Source organism: Anneissia japonica, unplaced genomic scaffold, assembly GCF_011630105.1.
Source record: "Anneissia japonica isolate Jap-2015-1 unplaced genomic scaffold, ASM1163010v1 scaffold287754_len4335492_cov202, whole genome shotgun sequence".
In the NCBI taxonomy this organism is placed as follows: Eukaryota; Metazoa; Echinodermata; class Crinoidea; order Comatulida; family Comatulidae; genus Anneissia; species Anneissia japonica.
The window spans coordinates 2,580,301-2,605,229 of NW_022705543.1; the positions used below are offsets into that span (position 1 = coordinate 2,580,301).

At 34.3% G+C, this 24,929-nt stretch overlaps 3 protein-coding genes and 1 non-coding gene across 5 annotated transcripts in view; 1 reads left to right on the forward strand and 3 right to left on the reverse strand.

Moving 5' to 3' along the window:
* LOC117105623 (extracellular calcium-sensing receptor-like) overlaps positions 1-4,964 on the reverse strand; it is an 11,754-nt gene extending 6,790 nt beyond the window's left edge. The window contains exon 1 of the mRNA XM_033246799.1: positions 4,804-4,964. The gene's annotated coding sequence lies outside the window, so the exon portion shown is untranslated. The remainder of the gene's footprint in view (positions 1-4,803) is intronic.
* Positions 4,965-5,103: 139 nt separating this feature from the next.
* Positions 5,104-14,177, reverse strand: LOC117105761 (protrudin-like). 2 transcript variants are annotated; one of them, XM_033247034.1, is made up of 10 exons: positions 14,138-14,177; positions 13,506-13,609; positions 13,095-13,165; positions 12,151-12,289; positions 10,873-11,046; positions 10,339-10,504; positions 9,606-9,650; positions 8,769-8,930; positions 8,068-8,149; positions 5,104-7,583 (listed from the first exon to the last, which is right to left on the reverse strand). In XM_033247034.1, the coding sequence occupies exons 2-10, from the start codon at positions 13,607-13,609 to the stop codon at positions 7,498-7,500; spliced, it is 1,029 nt and encodes a 342-aa protein (XP_033102925.1). In that variant the 5' UTR covers positions 14,138-14,177; the 3' UTR covers positions 5,104-7,497. The 2 variants fall into 2 exon arrangements, with proteins under 2 accessions (XP_033102925.1, XP_033102926.1); XM_033247035.1 differs by having other exon boundaries at positions 14,107-14,159.
* Positions 14,178-14,237: 60 nt separating this feature from the next.
* LOC117105743 (CCA tRNA nucleotidyltransferase 1, mitochondrial-like) lies at positions 14,238-22,343 on the forward strand. Its single transcript, XM_033247005.1, has 7 exons — positions 14,238-14,334; positions 15,284-15,584; positions 16,199-16,463; positions 17,072-17,198; positions 17,725-17,918; positions 19,201-19,442; positions 21,360-22,343. Exons 2-7 carry the CDS (start codon positions 15,354-15,356, stop codon positions 21,618-21,620), a joined length of 1,320 nt encoding a protein of 439 aa, XP_033102896.1. The 5' UTR covers positions 14,238-14,334; positions 15,284-15,353; the 3' UTR covers positions 21,621-22,343.
* A 1,619-nt stretch (positions 22,344-23,962) lies between these two features.
* Trnan-guu lies at positions 23,963-24,036 on the reverse strand. Its single transcript has one exon. It is a non-coding gene; the product is annotated as a tRNA-Asn (tRNA).
* Between the last annotated feature and the right edge of the window lie 893 nt (positions 24,037-24,929).

Below are 24,929 nucleotides of genomic sequence, written 5' to 3' on the forward strand. Positions count from 1 at the left end.
TTTTTGTTTCAACGACTTATATATAATTTGAAGAACACACGTGGATTTACAATGATATATATATATATATATATATATATATATATATATATATATATGCAAAAAACCACTGTATTATAAGGCAACAGTATGTGTTAGCGATCAGTCTGAGAATTGTGATAGCATGGAACGTGCGTCATAGACTCACGTCCATCTACGTATATATATATATATATATATTATATATATATATATTATATATAGACATTGATAGCGTAAAAGTCATACACAGTTGGCGTATTATATATAGATCATGATCATAAATATCTAGTATTATTCTGAACTATCGATATCTATTATAGGCATGAACAGCGCGGGTTCTTAACTAAAGCAATTGTCTTGCTTACATATTATAAATACGTGTTCGCGGAAGGTGGGTCAGAGGGGACGTGAGCAAGTAGTACGTGTCAGTAGCAACGTGGTCAGCGACAGAGAGACGTGTAGAAGATGGGTTCATTTCATAGGCTCAACATGGGGGAAGGGTTTGAGAGGGGGTTCCCCTCGCAAAAGAGATTTTTTTTTTCGAGGCAACATCTGGATGGCCAGAATTGGCCTCTCTGACTGTGACAGGCAAATGTTGGCTTGGTGTGGGCCTTTTTTTAAATATAGGCCTATTTTTATGGTCTGACTGTCCGACGAGCTCTGTCCGACGGAGTGGGGCTTGACCTGTCCGCTGGTGGCCTAAGCCCCAATCTTCCCCCCCCCAGCTGGCCCCGCCACTGCTCACGCACAGAGTTCTTTCATGGGTCAGGCGGGTCAGAGTGAGCGTGCCGCACACACTAGTTTTTTTTTTGTTTTTTTTTTATAGATCTCAGGAAAGTGTACGAGAGGCTGTTCAGAGCGGACGTGTCGCATGGATCACGAATGTGTATGATAGGAAGTTGGGTTCCGGGCCAGAGTAGACGTGCAACACGTACGGTTCTTCCATGGACCAGCAACGTTTACGAGATTCGGGTCGGAGTGGAGTGCCGCACACTCACTAGAGCTCTTCCATTGATCAGGGACGTGTACGAGAGGCGGGCCAGAGTGGACGTCCCACAAGGACGGGCTCTTCAGTGGACCAGGAACGTGTAAGACAGGCGGGCCATGAGTGGACGTGTTGCACGTACAGAGCTCTTGCATGGATCAGGACGTGTGCGAGAAGCGGTTTAGTGGTGGGTGCCGCACATACAGGTTCTTTCATGGAGAAGGGACGTGTAATGCGTAAGCCGGTGCACCCTGGTTTCTGTATGGGGATCCAAACAAAAACGCTACTTATCATATTAATATTGAATATATCATAAAAACCTAACACCAAAAAAGTATCAAAACGAATAAGATCATCGATTTATAACTGTTTTACTATTTTCGAAAATATACATCTGACCAACATGAATAATGAGAATCCGAACATACTAAACAATGACCAAACAATAAAAACATTTAGAAAATCGATGGAAGGATTAACTTGCACATGCGCACAGCCATGTATTATGTACTCCACAATAAATAGACTCCAATCAATCAAGTGATGTTACCTATTCACATCTTAACTCTACATATCGTCTTGCTTTTGTTATTCAAAGACAGATTTGTATCTAATAAGAGCGATTGCGGCTCATTCAGCTTTAATATTAACGTAATAAATGTAGATGTGCAGGTCACTTCGCCAGAAGAAAAAGATGGATGAAAATAACTACTGAATAGGGTCCAAGAACAGGTACGGTACTCGAGGTCGGGGAAGACAGAAGTAGATGGTTTCAGCTTGGGAAGGCCTTTACCCTGCAGTCGACCGACACAGGGTGTTAAACTCAACTATATAGAGATGTCTATTTTTTTAAACATCCTATTGCCAATGTTTAAATTATCTTTTTCATTTCTTTGGCGATAAAAGTTGAATATGAAAACGGCTGAAATGATGATGATAATTATAATATGGTGCGGCCGGAATATGTAACTATTACTAATTAGGTCTGTACAAAGTTCAACGTACAGAAAGTTAGTTTATTAATAATAATAATAATAATAATAAATAAAACACAGTAATAATAATAATAATAATAATAATAATAATAATAATAATAATAATAATAATAATAATAATAATAATAATAATAATAATGTACATATAATACTTATATAGTGCATATTGCGCAGTGCCTCTAAAAGTCACTAAAATTGGATCATTTCTTCATTTCACCATGACAAAATATTCTGCAAAGTGTTATTTTTATTTATCTATAACTGGGACGTAAGCAATTTAAGTGATCCTCAAATTTACACCTTAACCTGGATCGTCCCCTACACATAATGATATCGTCTTTGTAACTTGGTTTAAACGTTCCCGAAAGTTTCATTCGGATCAGTTGACCCGTTTTTGAAATATCTGGTCTTTGACGTTTTCATTTAAATGGTCCTCATGTTCACACCCTACGCTGGATCATCACAAAAATTTAGTCATTTCTTTACTGGATATTTACAAACTATTATAGAAAGTTTCATTTCCACCCTTTGAAAGCTTTTTACAGATATTTAAGTCTGGGATCTCAAAAATTTAAATGACCCTCCAATTTACACCCTTGACTAATTCGTCGCCAACACATCTTCCTTGTAACTTGGTTAAACTATTTCCGAGTGTTTCATTCAGATCAGTTAATCCGTTTTCGAAATATGTGGTCTTGGACGTTTTCCTTTCAATGATCCTCAGATCTACACCCTACACTGGATCGTCACAAAAATGTAATCATTTCTTTACTCGACCTTGACAAACTGTTATACAAGGTTTAAATTATACCCATTGATTTTTTAAAGAGATATTTTGGTCTGGGTCCTCAAAAATTGAAATGATCTTCCAATTTACGCACTTTACTGTGATTCGTCGCCAGCACATAATAATTTCTTCTTTGTAACTCGGTTTAGTATTTCCGAATGTTTCATTCAGAGCAGTTGATCCGTTTTCGAAATATGTGGTCTGGGACGTTTTCCTTTCAATGGTCCTCAGATCTACAATAATATTGTACCAAGTGATTGAATCAATAGTTACGTAATAGTACTGTTATGAAAAACATATGAATAAGGATAGCGATAGACTTGACTCAATATTGACGTGATAGACTGCACAAGTCAAATGTGACACGAACTGGTTGCACACAATATTGATTAGTGTAGTCTAAATCCATACAGAATTCTCCCCAAACTCAATAATGTATAATTGATAGAATATTAACTACGTTTTCGGATGCCTTGCGCTCTAGTAAATTAGTAAGTCATTGTTGTTGCTTAAAAAGAAATTTGTTTCAAATTAAAGCAGCAGTTTTTGTTAATCTAAATTATATGAAGACTGACTCTTATATTATTGGATGGTCCGTTATTAATCTGACATTTCGCCAAGTTGATTAGTTGAGTGCCTCAAGGCTTGATTAATAAACTAAAAAAAATCGAATATATAGATGACGTTAATATGCTATATTTAAATATTTATGTTGAGCACGGTCTTTATAGAAACTTCATTTACATTATTATTAGAAAAGTTTCATAATCACTAGCTATTATTAGGCAATGTTCAGAATTTATTACATATTTTAACAGTTACCAAGCTAGGTAATTACTATGAAAGTGCATAGGGGTCTTTACATTATGCGCTCTTAAATTGACAATTATTAAAAGGATAGATGTCAGGGGCGGCGTCGGGGATGGCTGCCGCCCCACCCCGTCTGAAAGAAAATACGAAAAACACAATTCGTCGAAGGGGGGGGGGGACATTATATGTATTTTCAACATGTAGTAAAATAAATTAAGGCCTTTGAAACCCAAAAATTGTCAACAATTTCGGGGGCTTCGACCAGTGGACCACTTTTGAAATATTTTGAGCGATGCCCGACCATCCCTACTTTGGTCTTGTCGGGAACATCTCCCTCCCCCGTCGGGGACCTCGAAGCCCCGTCTGGAAAATCAAGGCGCCACCTCTGAGAGATGTTCAGATTCGAACAAAGAGTAAAATTGAAACTGCCTTTGCACTAAATAATTCGGTCAATCTATGCCTTCAATACTAGCCAACTCTTCACATGCACACGTCCCATGGATCCTTCCCGAACTCACTCCATCTTTCTACCCTTCCCAAACGCATTCCACGACCCTTCTCGAACGCGTTCCATCTTTATAGGCCTTCCCTTTCCCGAATGCGTGCCATCTTTCGACCCTCCCGAACGCGTTCCATCTTCCTGCCCTTCCATAACGCGCGCTCCATCTTTCTACTATTGGCGTTCCAATTTTAGATCCTTCCCAAATCGGGTTCCATCAATCCGTCTTTACTTTTTCCGAATGATCACCCTCTTTTCTTTTTATTGAAATTCACTAAATGACATAACAAATATTGTACAGTATAGTAAATGCTATTAAAATATAATCAATTTTACTAATTCGTATATTCATTCTATGAAAGATGAAATGTTCCATTTAACTCGGATGGGCCTCGTTCCACTTCTTGAGAAATATGCTATCACACTGCACTCATAAATATTCACTATTTATAGGCCTACTATTTAGTACACTAGGCTTTTCAAGCCAGTGGCGGGTCCTGGAATTTGAAATAGAGGAGGCCCAAAAGGAGAGACTTCCACAGATGGAGGGTCTATACCATATCATCCAGTGCACTAGGACTAAACGATTCCTCTACTATAATTATGGAGGCATGTATGCTATAATAGGCTAGGCCTACAGAACTCCTCCCACATAATATACTAGGGCTATCAATCCTACTACGATTAGGCCTACTTTTGAGATTACCTCAATACCGTATGATTCTAAAGACGAAACAACTGCACTGGTTGAAGGCCTCTACTATTACGCACAGGTCTGAAATATGTTGTGGCCGCTCACACTATCGATAGTGACAGTTAACTATTCCAGAACGGCTTACAAACGATAATTATTGTAAAATTTCCCCAGTTCTTTTAGTTAAAGTTAACTCGAGCGGAACTTTTATGTCAACGGAACAATAGTAATAGTAATAAAAATGGTAACAGTTCAACTAAAAATCGTAGAAAACAACATACAGACAAAACCCACATTCCAATGAGACAGAGCTCAAGACATGGATTGATTTATTTTGGCATTTATTCTTTAAGCATAGTCACGGCCAAATGGATACATTTAATGCAAACAGAAGTATGAAATACCAAAACCAACAGGTGACAGAAACGTATGATTTATTTTCAATAAATAAAATGACAGACCTATGGATAGTCCTACTGTATGTAGAGAGAGACCCGGCATACAATTCCACTTACAGTACTCCTGTATAGTTTACAATATCCCTCATAATGTATATACTTTATTTGAAAAACATGACTAAAATATTCGCAATTATAATGTGAAATTGCAGAAATGAACTACAGTACCGGTACCATATTATTTAACATTCAGCTTAGTTATTCAAAGCCTTTTTACACTTACTAGGCGTCCGTTTCAAATATTCATGAGCTAATCCATTATATGTATGTTACATAAATTATCCACCCAGACTACAATGAACATACCAAAATGAAAAAAAAAAAGGTTTAAATTACATTTTATAAAAAAATATGCGAATTTCGTGCAATAGATATAGGATGAAAAATTGATAATTGCAAATTTTTAATATAGTTTCTACTACAGTTATTGAAGTGAGCCTACAATACACATCGCATATCTGTAATTTTCTGTGCTCCAACGCTACGTAATTACTGTAGAGTAACAGCATCACTTGTGATTAGGGAACCGCTGTGCATTGCTCGGTCTTCAAGCTCGAAATTGTAATAATCTTATGGTCGTAATTAATCATACTGCATATTTTAAAATATAAATGACAACTACATGATATCTTCCAACCTCTTATGTAAATTTGCAGAATCATCATTATTCTTGTTATAATAATTATTATTATTATTCTTAAAAAAAAAAAAAGGCCTGTACTATATTTATATTCACAACAAACTACTGTAAAATTTCAGAAGCCAAACTAAAAAAGAAGCCCTTTAGTTTGCTAAAGTTATCTCAAAAAGAGGCACATCTTGAAAAGAAACCCATGGGCTTTTAATCAAGATAATACAAGGTTCTTTCGACATAGTACTCACATTCACCCTAATGTTTTCTTTGATTATTATGATAGCGTGTCAGTATCGATATTATTTCTTTGTACTAGCATGGTAAAAAAAAACAAAAAACAGAATTTCGAATTCCATAGTTGAAAAATGTGGTATAATAGCAATTCCATAATTTAACAGCATTAATTTTGAAAAGAAGCCCTCTTCTTTAGTTTGCAACAGTAATCTAAATAAAATCCCATTTCAAAAAGAGGTCTATCTCGAAAAGAAGCACAAAACTTCTCTTTGAGGTTTAGTGTTTTGTTTCGATAATCAACTTTACAGTTATTAATCCTGATGTTTGAGTGGAGTTTGGAACACAAGAAAAACAATCAATGGCTACGTTTGAATCTCCCTGCATCTCATAAAAAATAATAAAATATTTACCATGATATTATTAAAGTCTTTGCTTCTATAAATAAATAATCAGCTCAAAGTACAATAACTTCAATTGCACTATTACAGAGGCAGTTGCAAAAGTGACGCTTGCTCACTGGCATCAGCAAAAGAAAATCACTAAGCAAGCATGACATTACTTATGAGATTAACATGGCCATGGCCGCATGGGGCCCGCAGGGCCGCAATTTGTCCACCTGCGCTAAGTATCATACTTGGATGAAGTCACATGATAGATAATCCTACAGATTATCTGACTTGCAGTTACATGATAGCTAATCCTTCTGATTATCGCACTTGCATCAAATCATATGCTAGCTAATCCTACAAAGTATCGTGCTTGCATTAAGTCCCATGATAGCTAATTTGTTGATTACCTCCCTTAAATAAAAAATCAAGTCACATGATAGCTAGTCCTACAGCAGACTATCTCACTTGCAGATTAGCTAATCCTGCAGATTATCTCACTTGGATCAGTTCACATGATAGGTAATCCTTCTGATTGTATCACACGCATCAAGTCACATGATAGCAAATCCTGCAGATTACTCAATTGCATTAAGTCCCATGATAGCCAATTTGTTGATTACCTCCCTTAAATAAAAAATCAAGTCACATGATAGCTAGTCCTACAGCAGACTATCTCACTTGCAGATTAGCTAATCCTGCAGATTATCTCACTTGGATCAGGTCACATGATAGGTAATCCTTCTGATTGTATCACACGCATCAAGTCACATGATAGCAAATCCTGCAGATTACTCAATTCCATTAAGTCCCGTAATAGCTAATCCCATTTATTATCGCACTTGCATCAAGTCACATGATAGCCAAGCCTGTAGATTCTCTCTTTCACCAAATTACGTAGTAGCTTATTAAATAATTAGATGATCATCCAACTATAAATACAAAGGTGAATATATATTTGAACTTTTAACCCAACAGCTTATGCAGTATCCTTTCACTTGGACGTCGTCACCTGTTCACCAGTTAAGAAATAGTAGCACTGATTGCACACAAGTTCTTTTGCACTTTGAGCTGCTGGAGCTGAAACAAGAACATCAAATCTAATTAATTGTAGTAAATATTATTGTATGCTACTTTTTGCTTAGTGGTGTGGTGTGTATTTTTTTAACTTGCACTCAATTTGGTTGTCACCATTGTCTAGCTAGAAGTTACAACAACCGTACTACTATTAATACTACTCCTAGTTTAGAAAAAAGTATTTACCTTCATATTTATAAACTTTAGAATCCTGTTCAAAATCTTAGGTGTGTTCAACTATATTACATTTTAACATTTTAATGTTTTAGAGCGAAATTTACATACTTTTACATAGATTGAATAGTATAGTTTTATTGTATGGTCATTTCCTATGTCTTAGTTGCAAGTAAGACAATTTTAAAATTTGTGTTTGACATTTGAGTTTGACAATCAAGAATATATACAAAAATAGAAGTTTAAATAGCAGCCACAATATTTTTGATGTGGTTCAGAATAAAATGACAACCACGGCAGAGAAAATGCTTACATGTTGCTCCAAAAATTGAGCGGGGAATCTTCTTAAAACAGCATTTTGGACAGAACTGGTTACCACAATAGCGACAGTACCTCTGAAATGAGATGATTATAATGAGCAATTAATCGGTCAATCGGTAAATCAGCTCACTGAAAAGCTAATATTAAACGTCAATTAAACTAAACTGTAATAGATGTTAGTAACTATATCTCAGTGTAATAACTAAGCTACTGTATGCCTAATTTATTAAAAAGCAATACAACAACCATCTTTAATCAGTGAGACAGATAAATAACAATCAAAATTAATTGTACTTGTCATTAGACTAACTTTTTATTCTTTCATTCATTCACTAATTTATTTATTCACTCATTTGTTTATATTGTTAGTTCATTTACTTATTCACTTATTATTATTAAACTAACAACCTGACAAAACTGCCTACCCAACAAACTGACTTAGTTTAATTGCTTAATTAACAACTTGAATTAACTAACTACTTGACATAACTGACTAGTATACTTGACGTAACTGACTTAGTTTAATTGCTTAATTAACAACTTGAATTAACTAACTACTTGACATAACTGACTAGTATTTGATAAAACTAATTAATCAACAATTTAATGATTTAAGTTAATTGCTTTACTAACAACTTGATTTAACTGCTTAATAGCCAATCTGACTTAAGCTTTGCCAACAACCTGACTTACCCTCCTCCTTAATACCGATGTGAATACTGTACTGCACAAGATACAACTAAGTGGTTCTACTTTCTTCTTCTTTTCTTTTTCATCAATGTCCGTTCTTTCCAGATGTTCTTCTTTAGTTTCATTATGCATCGATTCTGTGTCAGAGTTGCATTCTACATCAGACTGAAAAAAACCCCAAATATTTAACCAAATAATATCTAATACTTAAATTAAATTTCTATTATCTCTCCATAGTAGTATTACTAGCTACAAAAGTATGGTAATATTACCCCAAGTAGTTGAGATGTGTTCCATAGCTGTTTGATTTAACTACTGGTGTGATTATGTGCTGTAACATGCATAAAGGCTTTGGCATGATGTGATGTATAAATCTGACACAACTAATATATGTGGCAAAGACAAGCCAAACCAGTCACTTGTTGCAAATTGTGTTTCAGAGATAATAGCAAAAACATGCTAGAATGTAAAATTTTTAAAAATCTATTTGATTTCACTAAACTAAGGTTTATGTATCTATACATCATGCTGTGCTGTTATTTTTCCCAATTTCAATGTTAAAACAACACTTTTTAATGATTTTATGATAGTTTTTGCATGAGAAATGCCTGAAATCATAAACTTTGAAGGCTGATTTCTCATATATTGTTCCTTAAACAGCTGTATGCTTAAATGCTTGTAACTTCATAAGGAAATGTCGGATTTGAATGATTTTTTTACCATTTTGTAGCTCTTATTTTACTCTTTAACCCTGTATTAATAACTCAAAATCGATTTTTGCAACGAGTGACTGGTTTGGCTAGTCTTTGCCACATATATATATATATCAATATTACTTACGTCTACTGGACTATGTTCTTCTTGTACAGAATCACCTCTTGAAAGCTATGAAAGTAACATAATGATTGTATTAATGATAATTCTTATGATAAAAATATAAATGTATACAAGATACTGTAAAAGATACTTAAAAAGTTTATTGTCAAAACAAAAAAAAAAAGCAAAAAAAATGTCAGATAAGCTGTCTTCGGGCATTCAGCACTATATTAAAATATTATTAGAATATTTATACAATACAATACAATACAATCTTTATTTATCCCATAGGGGCAATTCAATAAAAGGATCTGGATTACAAGCTAAAAAGGTTAAAAAACATTACATCATAAAATACAATAAAATGCATTAAAAGAATCAATAGAATCCTCAACAATCTAACAATTTAACTTGTTTCCTTGAGTACGGAGGAATTACACAATGAAGATAAATAAATGTATATAAAAATAATGTCCAAAACCATTGCACATACAATATTAAAATAAAGAATATACAAGCAGAAGAATTAGAAATAAAAGTTTTTTAAACTCCACCCGTGTTTCTCTGTCTCTTTATATTGTACCTCTATTGTCTCAGTCAGCAACAGCAAAGGAATTGAGCCCGGATCATAAGACCCAAACATATCTTCACTGTTCAGTGCAACCACAAGTATGGCCACCACCAATTTAATTATACTGCTCTCTAAATGTAACCATATAAAAATGATCCATCTCACAATATAAAAATTCAAACATACCTTTCCCCTATTAATAAAAAAGTTGTATGTGGTAGAAGAGGCGGACATTAAACAGGAGTAGAAACCTCTGTTGATGCCAAGGATACTGGAAACTAACACCGCTCCACACCATTGGGTAGGAAAGAGAAAAAATGATAATATTGCCAGCAAGCTTGTGCCATAAATCCTATAATAAACAATACCACATAATATTAATAACTATAGAAATTAAAATTCTTTAAAATTGTCAATTAAAATATTAGATATAATAAGACAAGCATAAAACATTTATTTTCCACTGATTACAGAACCTAACTGTAGAATCACTTGCGTTGATCACTGGCAAATTTGAGAGTATATGCAAATAAAATAAGAACAATTATTTTCTTGTTCTAAATTCAAATAAAGTAATACCATACTTCAATATAAAAAAGCATGCAATCCATATGTTGTATGTTACTGTTTAAGTTTTTGAAACTTAACATAGTTTTTACGCAAATCAATATTATATAATTATAAAATTTATATAATTATGATTAGTTAGTTAATACTTACAAACTTGACAGATATACATTATACCAGATAAACACACAATACAAATCATCTGTTGCCTTATTCAACCACAAAAATAAGTCTTGTGCATCCAGAAACAACCGGCGACTTTCTATTAAAGTTTGCTTCTTTTCTTCCTCTGTTAAAACTACTGGTTTAGCATCATATGGAGAATATCTTGAATAATAAGAATTATTAATTTATTTATTTATTCAACTTTCTTTTATGAGGGTAGCTCTTACAGCGAGGCTGACTAAAAGAGGTCCTCATAACAAATACAAAACATATACAGTAATACGAGTTAAATACATAAAAGCACAATAGATTTTTAAAACAATTTTAAAACAATTGCAAAAACAATATATAAAAGTTTTACTAAAAAATCTATAAAAATTTTTTAGAATTTCAATTTCAATAAATTTTGAAAAATTTTAGATTTGAGCATTTTTTTTTGTGTTTATTTTTAAAAGAGTAAAATGTATTGGTGTTCCGCATATCATTAGGAAGTGAATAAAGATAGGAGGGACATTTAGAGCTAAAACTACTTTTAAACATTTCAGTTCTCAGTTTGGGCCAACAGTACATGCTCTAGTAGACATGCTCCTGGTTTGGACTTTGGTGAAAATTTTTTTTTGCAGAGGCAGTCTGGACTGACCCCAGCACCAGATTTGCTAGATATGCTAGGCAGCCAAGCTGTAGATTGATTGTTTGATTGACGTGAACATTGAATGTTGTGAAAAGGGTGGCTTAATAAAAAATATCATACACAAATTACACAATTATTTTGAGGTCATTATAACTGTTTGATAATTAAAGCCCAGTTTTTGGTGCTAACTTACTAGTACTGGTACTTGTAGCTGTCTGATTTCAGACATTCGGCAGCCATTGACATTATGCTGGCGTTAAAAGACTGCACCATGTTATAACACAGATATATTCTATGAAGCTGAAGTAGGCTCGCCAAAAATACCAATGGTATAAAAATATAGAATACATAGTCTTGATGTTTTGCTAACTAATCGATTAACAGTTGTCAACTGAAATACTGTAGCGCATTATAAAACATAACAAATTGGTGGAATGCTTTGAAAGACCAAGAGTGTGCAAGTGTCTTTCCTAAGCATGCAGGTGCTTTTTCTGAAAATTTGTTCCGAAATTTGTGTGGTGAGCCTAGGTGGGCGTAATCTCCCAGAAAGGGACTTTAGAACCCTTATCAGGGGCTTTAGAACCCCTATTGGAGAATTTCTGGCTTGGTCACTAATGAGTTCTGAAATACTTTACCCTGTGTCCACAAGATCAGTGTTGTTACTCTTTCTTTTTCTGTTGAGATGCTCTGTGGTCTTGATTTGTGATAAACGGACGAGTCCACCGATGGCAGCTATAGACAGGACGGATACCACGCACCAAACAAGAACTTGTTCTGTGAAATCAGATCATCAAATTCTAAAATGAAATTACTGGTTTTCATGAGTTGAACAAATATCGCTTGATTTTTCACTCTCATAATGAAGGAGAATACGTATTAAATGACCTAAAGAGTGAATATACAATCCACAAGAGTAATGTTGAATATTTTGTTGTATCAATGACACATCAGCAACTGAGACAGGAATTAGGCAGGCCAGGTCTTATATACTGTGCTAATAAGCTGACAGGTGTTGGAAAGTATTGAGAAAAAAAAATAAAAAAAAATTAGGTAATAAGGAAAGCGTCACTAAGCTCATTCTTACGGTTTATAGAGGGCCTAATGCGATTGATACATTGTGCTTCCAACACACGAAGGCGCAATTCATCTTTAGGCGCTCTTCTGACGATGTAAACCAAGATATCGGGGTCTTTCACGGCAGGATGGTTTTCTTTTAATTTGCATTATTTAAAAAAAAACCGAAAGGTCCACTGATTAATCTCAGATAAGAAAGTATAATACATACTCCAAGTATTTCAATACTTGGAGAGTATTAAAATACACGCCATCGTGTTGGGATTCAATATTTCGACATTAATTATGTCATCATCACTGATGATGACATAATTAATGTCGAAATATTGAATCCCAACACGATGGCGTGTATTTCAATACTTAGAGTATGTATTATACTTTCTTGCATTATTTAATCTTCCACAAATTCCCAAGACAAAGTGGGTGAAGTACTATATAAAAAAAACCTGATGAAGCCATAGAAAAATTATCTTTACAGTCATGAAGACGGAGCAGAAAAACTTACTACGTGTTGCAGTCAGTGATACTGCTACAAGTATGATCCATGTTGATAGTGTTAAAAATGGAGTTTGCCATCTGAAAAAGAATTAGTATCATGATTAAATAAAATAATAAACAAGTTTAAATTTCAGTGCCGTATAAACATACACAGTATCAGTGACTTTGAATGCTTTCAGTACACTTTGTTCAAAGGTATGCATAGTGAACAAAAATATTAGTATGTACTTGTGGTACCCCATGTAGATGGTTTTGAAAATTAACGCTTTCACATACATGGTTCTGAAAATAAATGCAAGGTGTTAAGATGATAGAGACGTGTTTTGCTTTAATATTGGTGTGTATTTGTAACGTCGTGGGATGACATGAAGTATTTATAAACTATTCATTTAATTAAAAGATTATATTGAATATTTACCTGAGAATATGGAAGATAGCTTTGGTTGATAACTGGAGAAGCCACGTTGTACTTTGAATTCGTTGGTAACTGGTTACTAATGTTGCAATGTTATAATGCTCCATCTACATATAATTCATCAGAACAAATTAATGAAAAATTGGAATTGAAAGTTGAACTTGAAACATTTTATTAAAAAATAATAGTAATTATAATATAAACACACGCACTCACTAGCAGCAAAAATTAATACTAGGCCCTAGGTAGGCCTCTATTTGTAGTTGTCCTGACCCCTGGATAGCACTATCAAAAAGGACCAGCACCTGAATTGAAGCCTTAAAACATGTATGTAGATCCTAGCCCTTGGTAGGCTAATTCTATCCCAGGTCTCCAATCCAATCCCCTCTAACTAGGCAAAGAAGAAGTAGTAGGCTCAAGCCATTTTTAGCAGTCAACAGGAGACAGTGGAGGTGCCCAGCACACGGACACACTGACATAGGCCTAGCCTAGCTAGGCTGGCCTAGACACCACAAAATGATCATAAATACACTGTAATTATTCATTTTTCTGATGGTTAGATACATATGTACAAATGTTTAAAAGTGACCATGGATATACTAACATTCCTAATAAAACATGTAGTAAAAGTCTACCTGAAAAAAAATTCTTTCCCCACACAGAATCTAGGCCTAGGCCTATACCAAAACATAACACAATTATTGTTGTGCCTTTATTCGCACGGCATCGACCGTGCGAACAGTCATTGCTCTGAACATTTCGCATGAGGGCGTTAATCAAAACATTTGACATTTGATTGATGCATGCCGGTAGCGAGCGGGAGATAAAACAGGTACGTACTTTATATTTTCTTCAGTAGTTTAATATTATTAAGAAAAGAATTATTAAGGTTATAATGTTTCAATTAAAATTAGCTAGGCTTCCACAATCTACCTAGGCCTAGGTTAGGCTGGTAGTCTTGCTATAGCAGCTATACTTACTATTTAGGTACGTATATATTATAGGCCTAGCCTAGGCTAGGGCCTGTATAGTAGTAGTAGGCCGGTGTGGCCAGGCCAGGCCTCCTATTCCTAGCTAGAGCTGCAGCCATTCCTAGCTAGGGCCTAGTGGGTAGGCCTAGGCTAGGCTTTCTCTGTATTTGTAGCCTATGCTGAACCTAACTAGGCCCTAGTGTAGGGCCTCGTCCTACCTAATTAAGCTTTAATGGATGGAGGCCCGGGATTTTTGAATGATTGTTTGGCGTACGTGTGTATGCTGATTTACCCACCACCAGAACGCCATGGCATGGCATGGTGGTGGTGTAGGCCTATGTCTCCAGTAGCACAGGCCGATGGAGCATAATTAATTGGGCTGGCTCTGGCAGGTAGTTGTTATAGCGACAAGATGGCTCAAATGCCTACTCCCATAAAGTCATAGGCTATATAGGGTTATTTCCCAAAACGAACTGTTTTTGTTGTATTGTTCAGTCTCTGTTTGCTCTTCAAAACTTTGCAAAAAACTGGTAGCGATTCTTCATTGATATTTTTACTTTTTATTTTATAATTTGGTCTATTATTAGATTGGCTTTATTGTCTGCACACTGCATTGTTTTTTTGTAAAATATAAATATGGACTTGCTACCAAAATAAATTTTATTGATTGTTTGATTGGTCTAGGCCTTATACTATGTTACATTTTTTGCATATTTTACTCAGACATTTAAAATTATTAAAGTACAGTACAAATGGCAGGCTAGGCCCAGTCTGTTAAAATGAAATGTCATGATTGTTCTCATCATGCAGGTTTGCTGTAAACTTGCCAGCGCTTTAGGCTAGTTAATTATTGTTGTATTAGCCTAACTATCTTATATTGATGAATGCGTGCCATAAACACATTTCAACGCTACTGATGCGAACAGAAGCAATTTGTCGAACAGCTATTCGCTATACGAGTGTAATTTCAAGAGGAAATGGGATGAAGCTGGACTCGCCAGAGTTTCATGGAATATTCACTCCAGGATTGCAGACATTGCAGGAGATATTTAAGAAGTACAACTATGAAATCAGGATTGCGGGCGGTGCAGTCCGGGATCTGCTCAAGAGGGTAAGAAGATAATGTTAAGGTTAATGTTATATAAAATGTAATGGTAAAGGTCAAAACCTAAAGCTCTAGGCTCACAGGTTGGAGTGCCCGTCTCTCTTTCTGTGGCATTTGTGCCAGACTGTGCAAGGCTGTGGGGGGCTTTGCCACTCCTTCCAGACTGCTGTCTGTCCAGACAGCATACCATATGCCGGTACCCATTCATACTCCTGGGTGAAGAGAGACAAACATATTTGGAGAAGAAATAAAAAGAAAACTAGGTTTTAAAACATTTTGTTATTTGTTGCTAAAAGGCTTACAGGGTAGTGTTTGACATACCAAGAGGTTAAGGTTAAAAAAGAACCATGTCTGCTTTTTAATCTTTATAAAGCAACTAGACAAATGTTTTTCCCCACTTCTATCACATTCTGACTACTGAAGAGTGAGTTAAGAAATTGTTTAAAAACAATAAAATTGATTATATAACATCTGTTTCCCTCTTGCTAAATCACATTTCCATTTTCATTTTTTTTTGTTTTCAGATGATGTAATCACTTCACATTTCTTTAAGCACCTTTATTTCCCTGTTAAAATTTTCTTTACTATCATTTACATTATGTATTTTGTCATTTATAAAGAAAGTACCCAACGATATTGATTTTGCAACAACGGCAACTCCGTCGGAGATGCAGAAGATGTTCAGCACAGAAAATATCCGTATGATCAATACAAAAGGAGAAAAACATGGCACCATCACAGCCCGCATAAAGGACCAGAATTTTGAAGTGACAACTTTACGAATTGACAAAATAACCGATGGTCGACATGCAGAAGTAGAGTTCACTAAAGATTGGGTTATTGATGCGGAGCGCCGTGATCTCACCATCAACTCTATGTTTCTAGGTAGGTTTCACTCCATAACGCATGCAAGTGCACCTCCTAGTTCTGTGACCTCAGGGTTTGTGAACTATATTATAGTTTGTAATTTATTTATTGCAGAAATGATTATTTCTCAGCAATATATTCATTAAAAATAGAAAATTCATCTGATATTTATTCCTGATAAAACAGGTGTCATTTCAGATGATCTGTTTCAATGAGCTTTCTTAGTACAGTATATCTAATTTTGTTTTACTGATCTTGATACTAACCCATTTTGACACTGATTTCGGTGAGACAAAGTGATAATAAGGGGGCAGTACAGTAGTAAAAAAACATGCATACAGTCAGTATTTAATTAATTTACAGGAGATGTGTTATTTTCCAGGGGATGCTTGGTTGCGGCAGTGCCAGATGCTGTCCAGGTTTCTGGGAGACTTCCGTGACTTGTGGCAAACTTGGGACCCCGTCACCCTCCCCTCAACAGAGATCTTGTATCAAGATCATTTTATTGTATTTTTCATTCTGTGCATCGTCAGTTATATTTCAATATATAATTCCTCCATCTGAGATGTGTGCAGTGTTGTCTATGTTCTGAATGCATTTTGACATGATTCTGATCTTTATTTCAGGCCTTGATGGAACTGTCTATGACTTCTTTAATGGGAGAGAACATCTTGATAAATGTGATGTCAGGTTTGTTGGTGACCCCACTCAGCGAATACAAGAAGACTACCTACGAATTCTGAGATACTTTCGGTACTTGCATCTTTTTTTATATTTCATTTTAATTACATAAGATGTTTAAAGAAGTTGTAATCAAAAGAACAGGGATGTCATGTCATCATTCTATGTTACACACTTCTAACACACTTCTTCAGCAAAGCTGATATTAATTTAAGATCCTTGATACTTGCTAACCAACTTCATATATTTTGGTTCTTCAATTTATACAAGAAAAGTTTTCTGGGTACCTACTATAGCAATGATGGTAACACTGGTGTTGATATACTTTATTTCAAATTGTAGATTAAAAAAAAATTGAATATTATTTGACTTGAATATCATGTATCTGAGTATGCATTAAACATAAGAATGTCAAGTTGTAGTGTATAAGATTGCTTAAAATACCCACAAAACAATCATCATGCAAGTTATTAGAATAACAACTTTATGATAAAACATTAAAGACAGCAAATCTTAGTGAACATTAATGTTTAAATTAAACTACCATGCTGTCTAAAAACAATTTCATTATTAATTAAAAAAAAGTGGTCTTTTCCAGGTTTTTTGGGCGAATATCTCCAAAGCCAGATGGGCATTCTGCACATACCTTACAGGCAATTCGCGAGAATGCCGAAGGTCTCGCAAAAATCTCAGGCGAGAGAATTTGGATGGAGCTGCAGAAGATTCTTGTTGGGAACCACGCAGCGCACATCGTTAGGTGTATGTATGAGCTGGGATTGGCTGAATTCATTGGTGAGAAGTAAACTGATTATCACATATGTGGCAAAGACAAGCCAAACCAATCACTCGTCGCAAATTTTTTCAGAGAAAATAGCAAAAACATGCTAGAATGTAACATTTTTAAAAATCTATTTTATTTCACTAAACTAAGGTTTATGTATCTATACATCATGCTGTGCTGTTATTTTTCCAAATTTCAATGTTAAAACAACACTTTTTAATGATTTTATGATAGTTTCTGCATGAGAAATGCCTGAAATCATAAACTTTGAAGGCTAATTTCTCATATATTGTTCTTCAAACAGCTGTACGCTTAAATGCTTGTAACTTCAGAAGGAAATGTCGGATTTGAATGATTTTTTAACCATTTTATCTTATTTTACTCATTAACCCTGTAATAATAACTCAAAATCAATTTTTGCAACGAGTGACTGGTTTGACTTGTCTTTGCCACATATAATCTTTGAAAATTAAAATTTTTTAAAAGTACTGAATTTACCATAGCATTATAATAGTCATATAGCATGACAATGATAAGCTTCAATGCGCTATCAACCACACACACTTTCACACAAACACTAAAAGAGCAAAGGAGTGTGAGAAGAAGAGGTCAATGAAAGAAAAAGATGATTTTTGAGTAAAGCCTTGAAGTTCTCTAGTCTTGATGTGTTCATGGCAGTTCATTCCACAAAGTGGAAGAAGTGAAAGAAAATTCTTCGTCCTACCGTCGTGGTACAATCGAAAGCTCTCTATTATATTTCAAGAAGGCAGCAAAGCCAGCAATGCTGAACGGTCTCTGAAACATACAATAACATAGTGCATTTTCCTCAGTCAAAAAACATGTACGTTTTACCCCAAGAACTCTTTTAATAGATATACAGTCTGACTTGCAGCGTGAAAGTAGTTATAGCATAGAAGCGGTTTTGCTTAGTATTTGCGGTCAGAGGTTTAATCACTCGCTGTGTATTTTGCTTGTGTCTTAAGGCAAGGCAATTTACTTACGGTTATCTCTCCCCATCGAGGAGTACAAATGGTTACTCCTGGGTGGGGAGATGCGCTCTGATTACAGCTGTAACATTATGGAAATCTTCCCAGGGACCTGAGTATTTGTGGCAGGGGGTAATAATGCAAAGCGTATAGAGGCCTCTACAATATGCGCTCTATGAGTCGACCATTATTATTATTGTATTCTGACTTTTATTATTATGATAAGAATTTTTTTAGTCATAATTATTGGTAATTATTATAAAATACATTTCTTAATACAGTAATATCAATGTACTTGATTTTTCAGGCTTGCCAACAAATGGAAATTTGGATTGCTTGGGAGCAGTTTGTGAACGTAGCTGTGGACTTGAACCAAAACCCATAACCATTCTTGTGGCACTCCTACATAATGACCAGGATGTCCTCAAGATTGTAGAAAGAATGAAAACCTCAGTCGATGAAAGAAAACTTGCAATGTTTATCGTAAACAACCGGGAAGATAAAGAAAATGGAAGCATTTTGAAATCATTACAAGATATCATTGTTGCTGTGAGTGAAAAAAATATTATATTACAATATTGAATCTTGTTTGAAGGTTTGCATGGCGAAGCAATAATATATTAAATGCTTGCGGTTTACCATGTAGATAGCTCTGGAAAAAACTGTTGATTTTATTGAGAATGTCTCAACATTTTATTGAGTTGCAATATAAACATATAGACTGAAAAAGAAAATGGATATCATAGTTGCCAACTTTTCAAAAAAAAATCTGTGAGAACTCTTGTTACGTAGCATACGCGCCACAGGCTGGGGCCAGGGGGCCACTGTGAGCCTAGGGTGCGAAGCCCCCTTGAAGCTCGCGCAATCTGGGCATTTTAACTACTGATTTGCTTGATCTTGGACACTAAATTAAGTCAAATGTATGTATGTTAACTTCATAAAACCAATAAGTTATACCCATAACATAAAGTACAGTACTTTAAACTTATGTAGATTACCTGACAGGCGCTTGATGTAAAATTAAAACATTTTTTACGGACTCTGATCTTTTTTTTTGGATGGATAATTAGTTAACCTTTTATTCATGATGTACAGTCACTTTCATGTGGAAAACAGATAAACAAACCATGTGTGGTGCATTACTGGGTAATACAAGCACACAGACGGTAGCGGGTGTAAAGGGCATCGATTTTTTACAATTCCAACGTCCAGCGTAATGGGCTTGAACTAATGGGCCTAGGCTTACCCTTTGCTACACTACAGATGAATGGCACATGATTTATTTATTGCATATTACCGTTTGCAAATCTTTATTTAGTAGTTTAAAAATCTTGATCCGTGAGTAACCTTGAAATCTTTGATTTTTTGTTCATCCGTAGTAAATCTGGCAAATGATAAATTATCTTTGAGTCTCACGGTCAGTCTGTATAAGTTGGCAACTGTGGGATATTATTCTCCTAATGATGATTTAAGCAACTCAATTGAAACATCAAGACATTGCCAGAATTACTGTAGATGGTAAAATGTCCACACGACAAATTTCAAGGGGGTACCTTGTCGTTCCAATACCTCAATGCAAACTTTTTAAACATTCTTTTAAATATAAAGGTCCCAAATATTTTAACTCACTTGACGTCTCTATAAGAAACTCTAGCACATTTTCCAATTTTAAAACCAAATTGAAAAGTTATTTATTTTATAATAGTACAATTTAATCTTTTTTTCTATCTACTTTTAAACTGATTGTTTTCCCTTTGTATTTTATAGAATTTTATCATCTCAAATTTTTTTTGTAAATAATCTTTTAACTTGTTGATGTTTGTTTTTCGTAAATTTGTTCTTGTTGAGGGCCCCTTAAAATCAGCTCACGCTTAATGGGTCACCCTCTCGAAATATTGTTGAATAAATAAATAAAATAAATAAATAAATAAAAACAGCAGAACTATCCACATGGTTTACCACAAGCCTTTAATATAATACATTTGACATTTGTTAATTTGGCACTACAGAAAAGTGGTCTTTAATTGGAGGTGGTGTTTAATTGGAAAGTCTTTAAATAGAGGGAAACCTGTTAGCACTGTTTACATGAAAATTAATGTTCTGAGCCACTTTACATGATAAGAATACAAAAAATTTACTTTAAAACACTGGCTTCGATTACAACAATATTTATCTCATTTAATTTTGGAGGTATGTATTAATACAATACAAAAATATAAATTTCAAAAACTATGACAATATTATATAAAAATTTATTAAATAATTTATTTAAAATATTTAAGATTAGTTGTTAGCAAAATTGACAATGAAGAGGAGACAGGCTAAATTATACAGTATAAAATGTTATAAAAACTACATTTAAACTACAATAAATTACCAATAAAAATACAAAAAATATATGCTAAACAATTCAGTAACTCATTCATTAATGTTATTTTATCTATTTTTTTTATCTATATATCTTAGAATACTGGGAAAGAAAAAAACATTGTTCCTTACGTGTGTGAAATTTTTAAGTACCGAGGGGAGAAGGCCAATCTTGATGCTATTGTCAACTGGACTATTCCCGTATTTCCTGTTTCGGGCAAGGATTTGCTAGCGGCTGGTGTTCCACGTGGAAAAGAACTTGGAAAAATTCTTGACAGAATGAAAATGAAATGGACTGATAGTAATTATAAACTTAATAGAGATGAAATAATGACAATCCTGCCAGAAATACGATTGTGACATTTTTTGATGCTCGATTGTATTGTCCTGTTCCTGTCCATGCCCAATTCTTCCTTCTCTCTTTCCCCCCACCCATCTGAGTTTTGTGTCTTTACCTTAGTTGTCTCAGGCAATCTTTAATTTTAAATAGTTCTTGAGAGCATAGGTGTAAGAATTAAAAAAACCACTGTGGAGCCAGGGGATTTGTTAGGGGTGCATGCTTCGCAGTGGCATATATACAGGGGTTCTCATAGGAGAGCACACCTCCACAAAAAAACTTACCTGCTGCATTGCTTCTCTCCATGCAGGAGTACAAGTGGGTACCCGGTAGAGTTCAAATGCCAAATGTGCAGATTACTGCTGCAACGTTATGGAATACGCATCCGGGGAGCTGAGTTTGTTTGTTTCATACATGTTTAATCCAATGATCACGGTAATGATAATATGAAGTGCATAGAGGTCTTTTCATAATGCGCTATTATTATTATTATTATTATTATTATTGCATGGAATGGTCATTGAAACATTCATACCTGTATAATATATTCATCATAATATGTTGTGTTGTGTGTATTAATTTCAGTGTTAAAAGGGGTCAAATATCGGGTCAAGCAGATTTTTCCATGAAGACATATAAATTAAGCATAGATGAGGTAATCAAAATGTGTATTTAAAGATACTAACCTCAAAGGAGGAGGATGGTTTTAATAAATTTGGTTATCACAAGTGATGGCAGATAGATCAGAATTTGCAAGTTGTGTTTTATATTACGCTATAAGTGATAATATATCAGTCTATAATGAAAGTGAGGAATGCTTATAGCAAAAAGTTGCTATGAGCAAACCGGAAAATCAGATTAGCTGCTGCAACATTATGGAATACGCATCCGGGGAGCTGAGTTCGTTTGTTTCATACGTGTTTAATCCAATGATCGAGGTAATGACAATATGAAGCTCATAGAGGTCTTTTCATAATGCGCTACTATTATTATTATTATTATTGCATGGAATGGTCATTGAAACATTCATACCTGTATAAAATATTCATCATAATATGTTGTGTTGTGTGTATTAATCTCAGTGTTGAAAGGGGTCAAATATCGGGTCAAGCAGATTTGTCCATGAAGACATATAAATCAAGCATAGATGAGGTAATCAAAATGTATATTTAAAGATACTAACCTCAAAGGATGAGGATCGTTTTAATAAATTTGGTTATCGCAAGTGATGGCAAATAGATCAGAATTTGCAAGTTGTGTTTTATATTACGCTATAAGTGATAATATATCAGTCTATAATGAAAGTGAGGAATGTGTTCTCTATTTTAATTTTTATTTGTTAAAATTAGACATTTTTTTTTGCAATTTAGCATAAATCAACTTTGCCATAGTTTGTAGTACCGCAGAAGCAAGAGTCTCAATGGGAAAGCTTTAGACTGTCTGGCGGCTGTGGGTGGGGGGTGGGGGGGGGGTTGGTTGAGATGTTTACTTTATAAATTTTTTCCCCTAATTATTCTTGCCATCCACAGCACTTTATCACATTTTTTGTTTCAACAATATATATATTTCATCAATATTTGAATAGTTATATCTGATTTTCTGGTTTGCTTATAGCAAAAAGTTGCTATGAGCAAACCGGAAAATCAGATTAGCTGCTGCAACATTATGGAATACGCATCCGGGGAGCTGAGTTCGTTTGTTTCATACGTGTTTAATCCAATGATCGAGGTAATGATAATATGAAGCTCATAGAGGTCTTCTCATAATGCGCTACTATTATTATTATTATTATTGCATGGAATGGTCATTGAAACATTCATACCTGTATAAAATATTCATCAAAATATGTTGTGTTGTGTGTATTAATCTCAGTGTTGAAAGGGGTCAAATATCGGGTCAAGCAGATTTGTCCATGAAGACATATAAATTAAGCATAGATGATGTAATCAAAATGTATATTTAAAGATACTAACCTCAAAGGAGGAGGATGGTTTTAATAAATTTGGTTATCGCAAGTGATGGCAGATAGATCAGAATTTGCAAGTTGTGTTTTATATTACGCTATAAGTGATAATATATCAGTCTATAATGAAAGTGAGGAATGTGTTCTCTATTTTAATTTTTATTTGTTAAATAAAAATAGCAAAAAGTTGCTATAAGCAAACCAGAAAATCAGATATAACCGCATGAAAATTAAAATTTGAGGATAGTGGACAAACCAAGAAGTTTAAAAATAGAGAACAGTTAAACAAATTATTTAATTAAAAAAAAAAAATCAAAAACCGAAAGAAAATAAGAATTCGATTATAGTGGATAAACCAAGAAGTCAAAAAATGGAGAAAAGTGGGAAAAAAAAAAGAAACAGCGTCCCTGGGTGGGCTTGAACCACCAACCTTTCGGTTAACAGCCGAACGCGCTAACCGATTGCGCCACAGAGACATGTTGAGTAACCGGCTTTGTTGTTTAGGTAGGAAGTTCACATTACAGTTACAGCTGTAACGAGGGTAGAAATACAGCTCATATAGCTTTTATATTGTAATTGTTTACATATAGGTCCTTATTGTATCACGAGTTACATTACCAGAATGTGGATAAATACATATTTGCAGTTATATACGATGCTATATTTTATTTCTCGTGAGAGGGCGGTCTATTGTCCGTTTATTAATCACAGCAGCATATTCCCTGTTTAAAAACACTTTTAATTTTTAAGTAATCTAGATTTGTATATTATTCATAATTCTTATCTACTATACAGTAATATGATTATATCTACAGTTCTTGATATGAAAACAGCCTCATTGTGAAACTGGTGAAAATAATTTCACCCTATCGTTATAATGGAATATCCAGATAAGTTTTTTGATACTCTTCGGTGATTCTAATCAAATGCGAGAGAACTGTATCTGATCGTCAAGTCGTCATTTTTCCCAAAATCTTTTTATTATTTTAGTAGTGGAAGTTTCCACTTAAAATTGTGTATTTTATTTATTTTTTATTGTTAAAATTAAATTTAAATTAAAACTATTTATAATAAATTTCGTAATATTGCCTTTTTGTTTGGTAATTTCGTTATCTCAGAATATATTTCCCCTCCGCCGAGAAAGAGTATATTTTCATTTAATTTATTTCGCCAAATTCGATCGTAAAAGAAGACACACAAAAGACAATGCACTTGTCGGTATTAGGATACACAATGGGCACATTTAATTGCTGTGACTGTTTTTTCCTCTGACAAGAGTATAACAAACATTCAGAATATTAAATAGTAAAATATAATGTAAAAAATATATTATAAAAATAGATATAAGTGCATGACAAAATATAAAAAT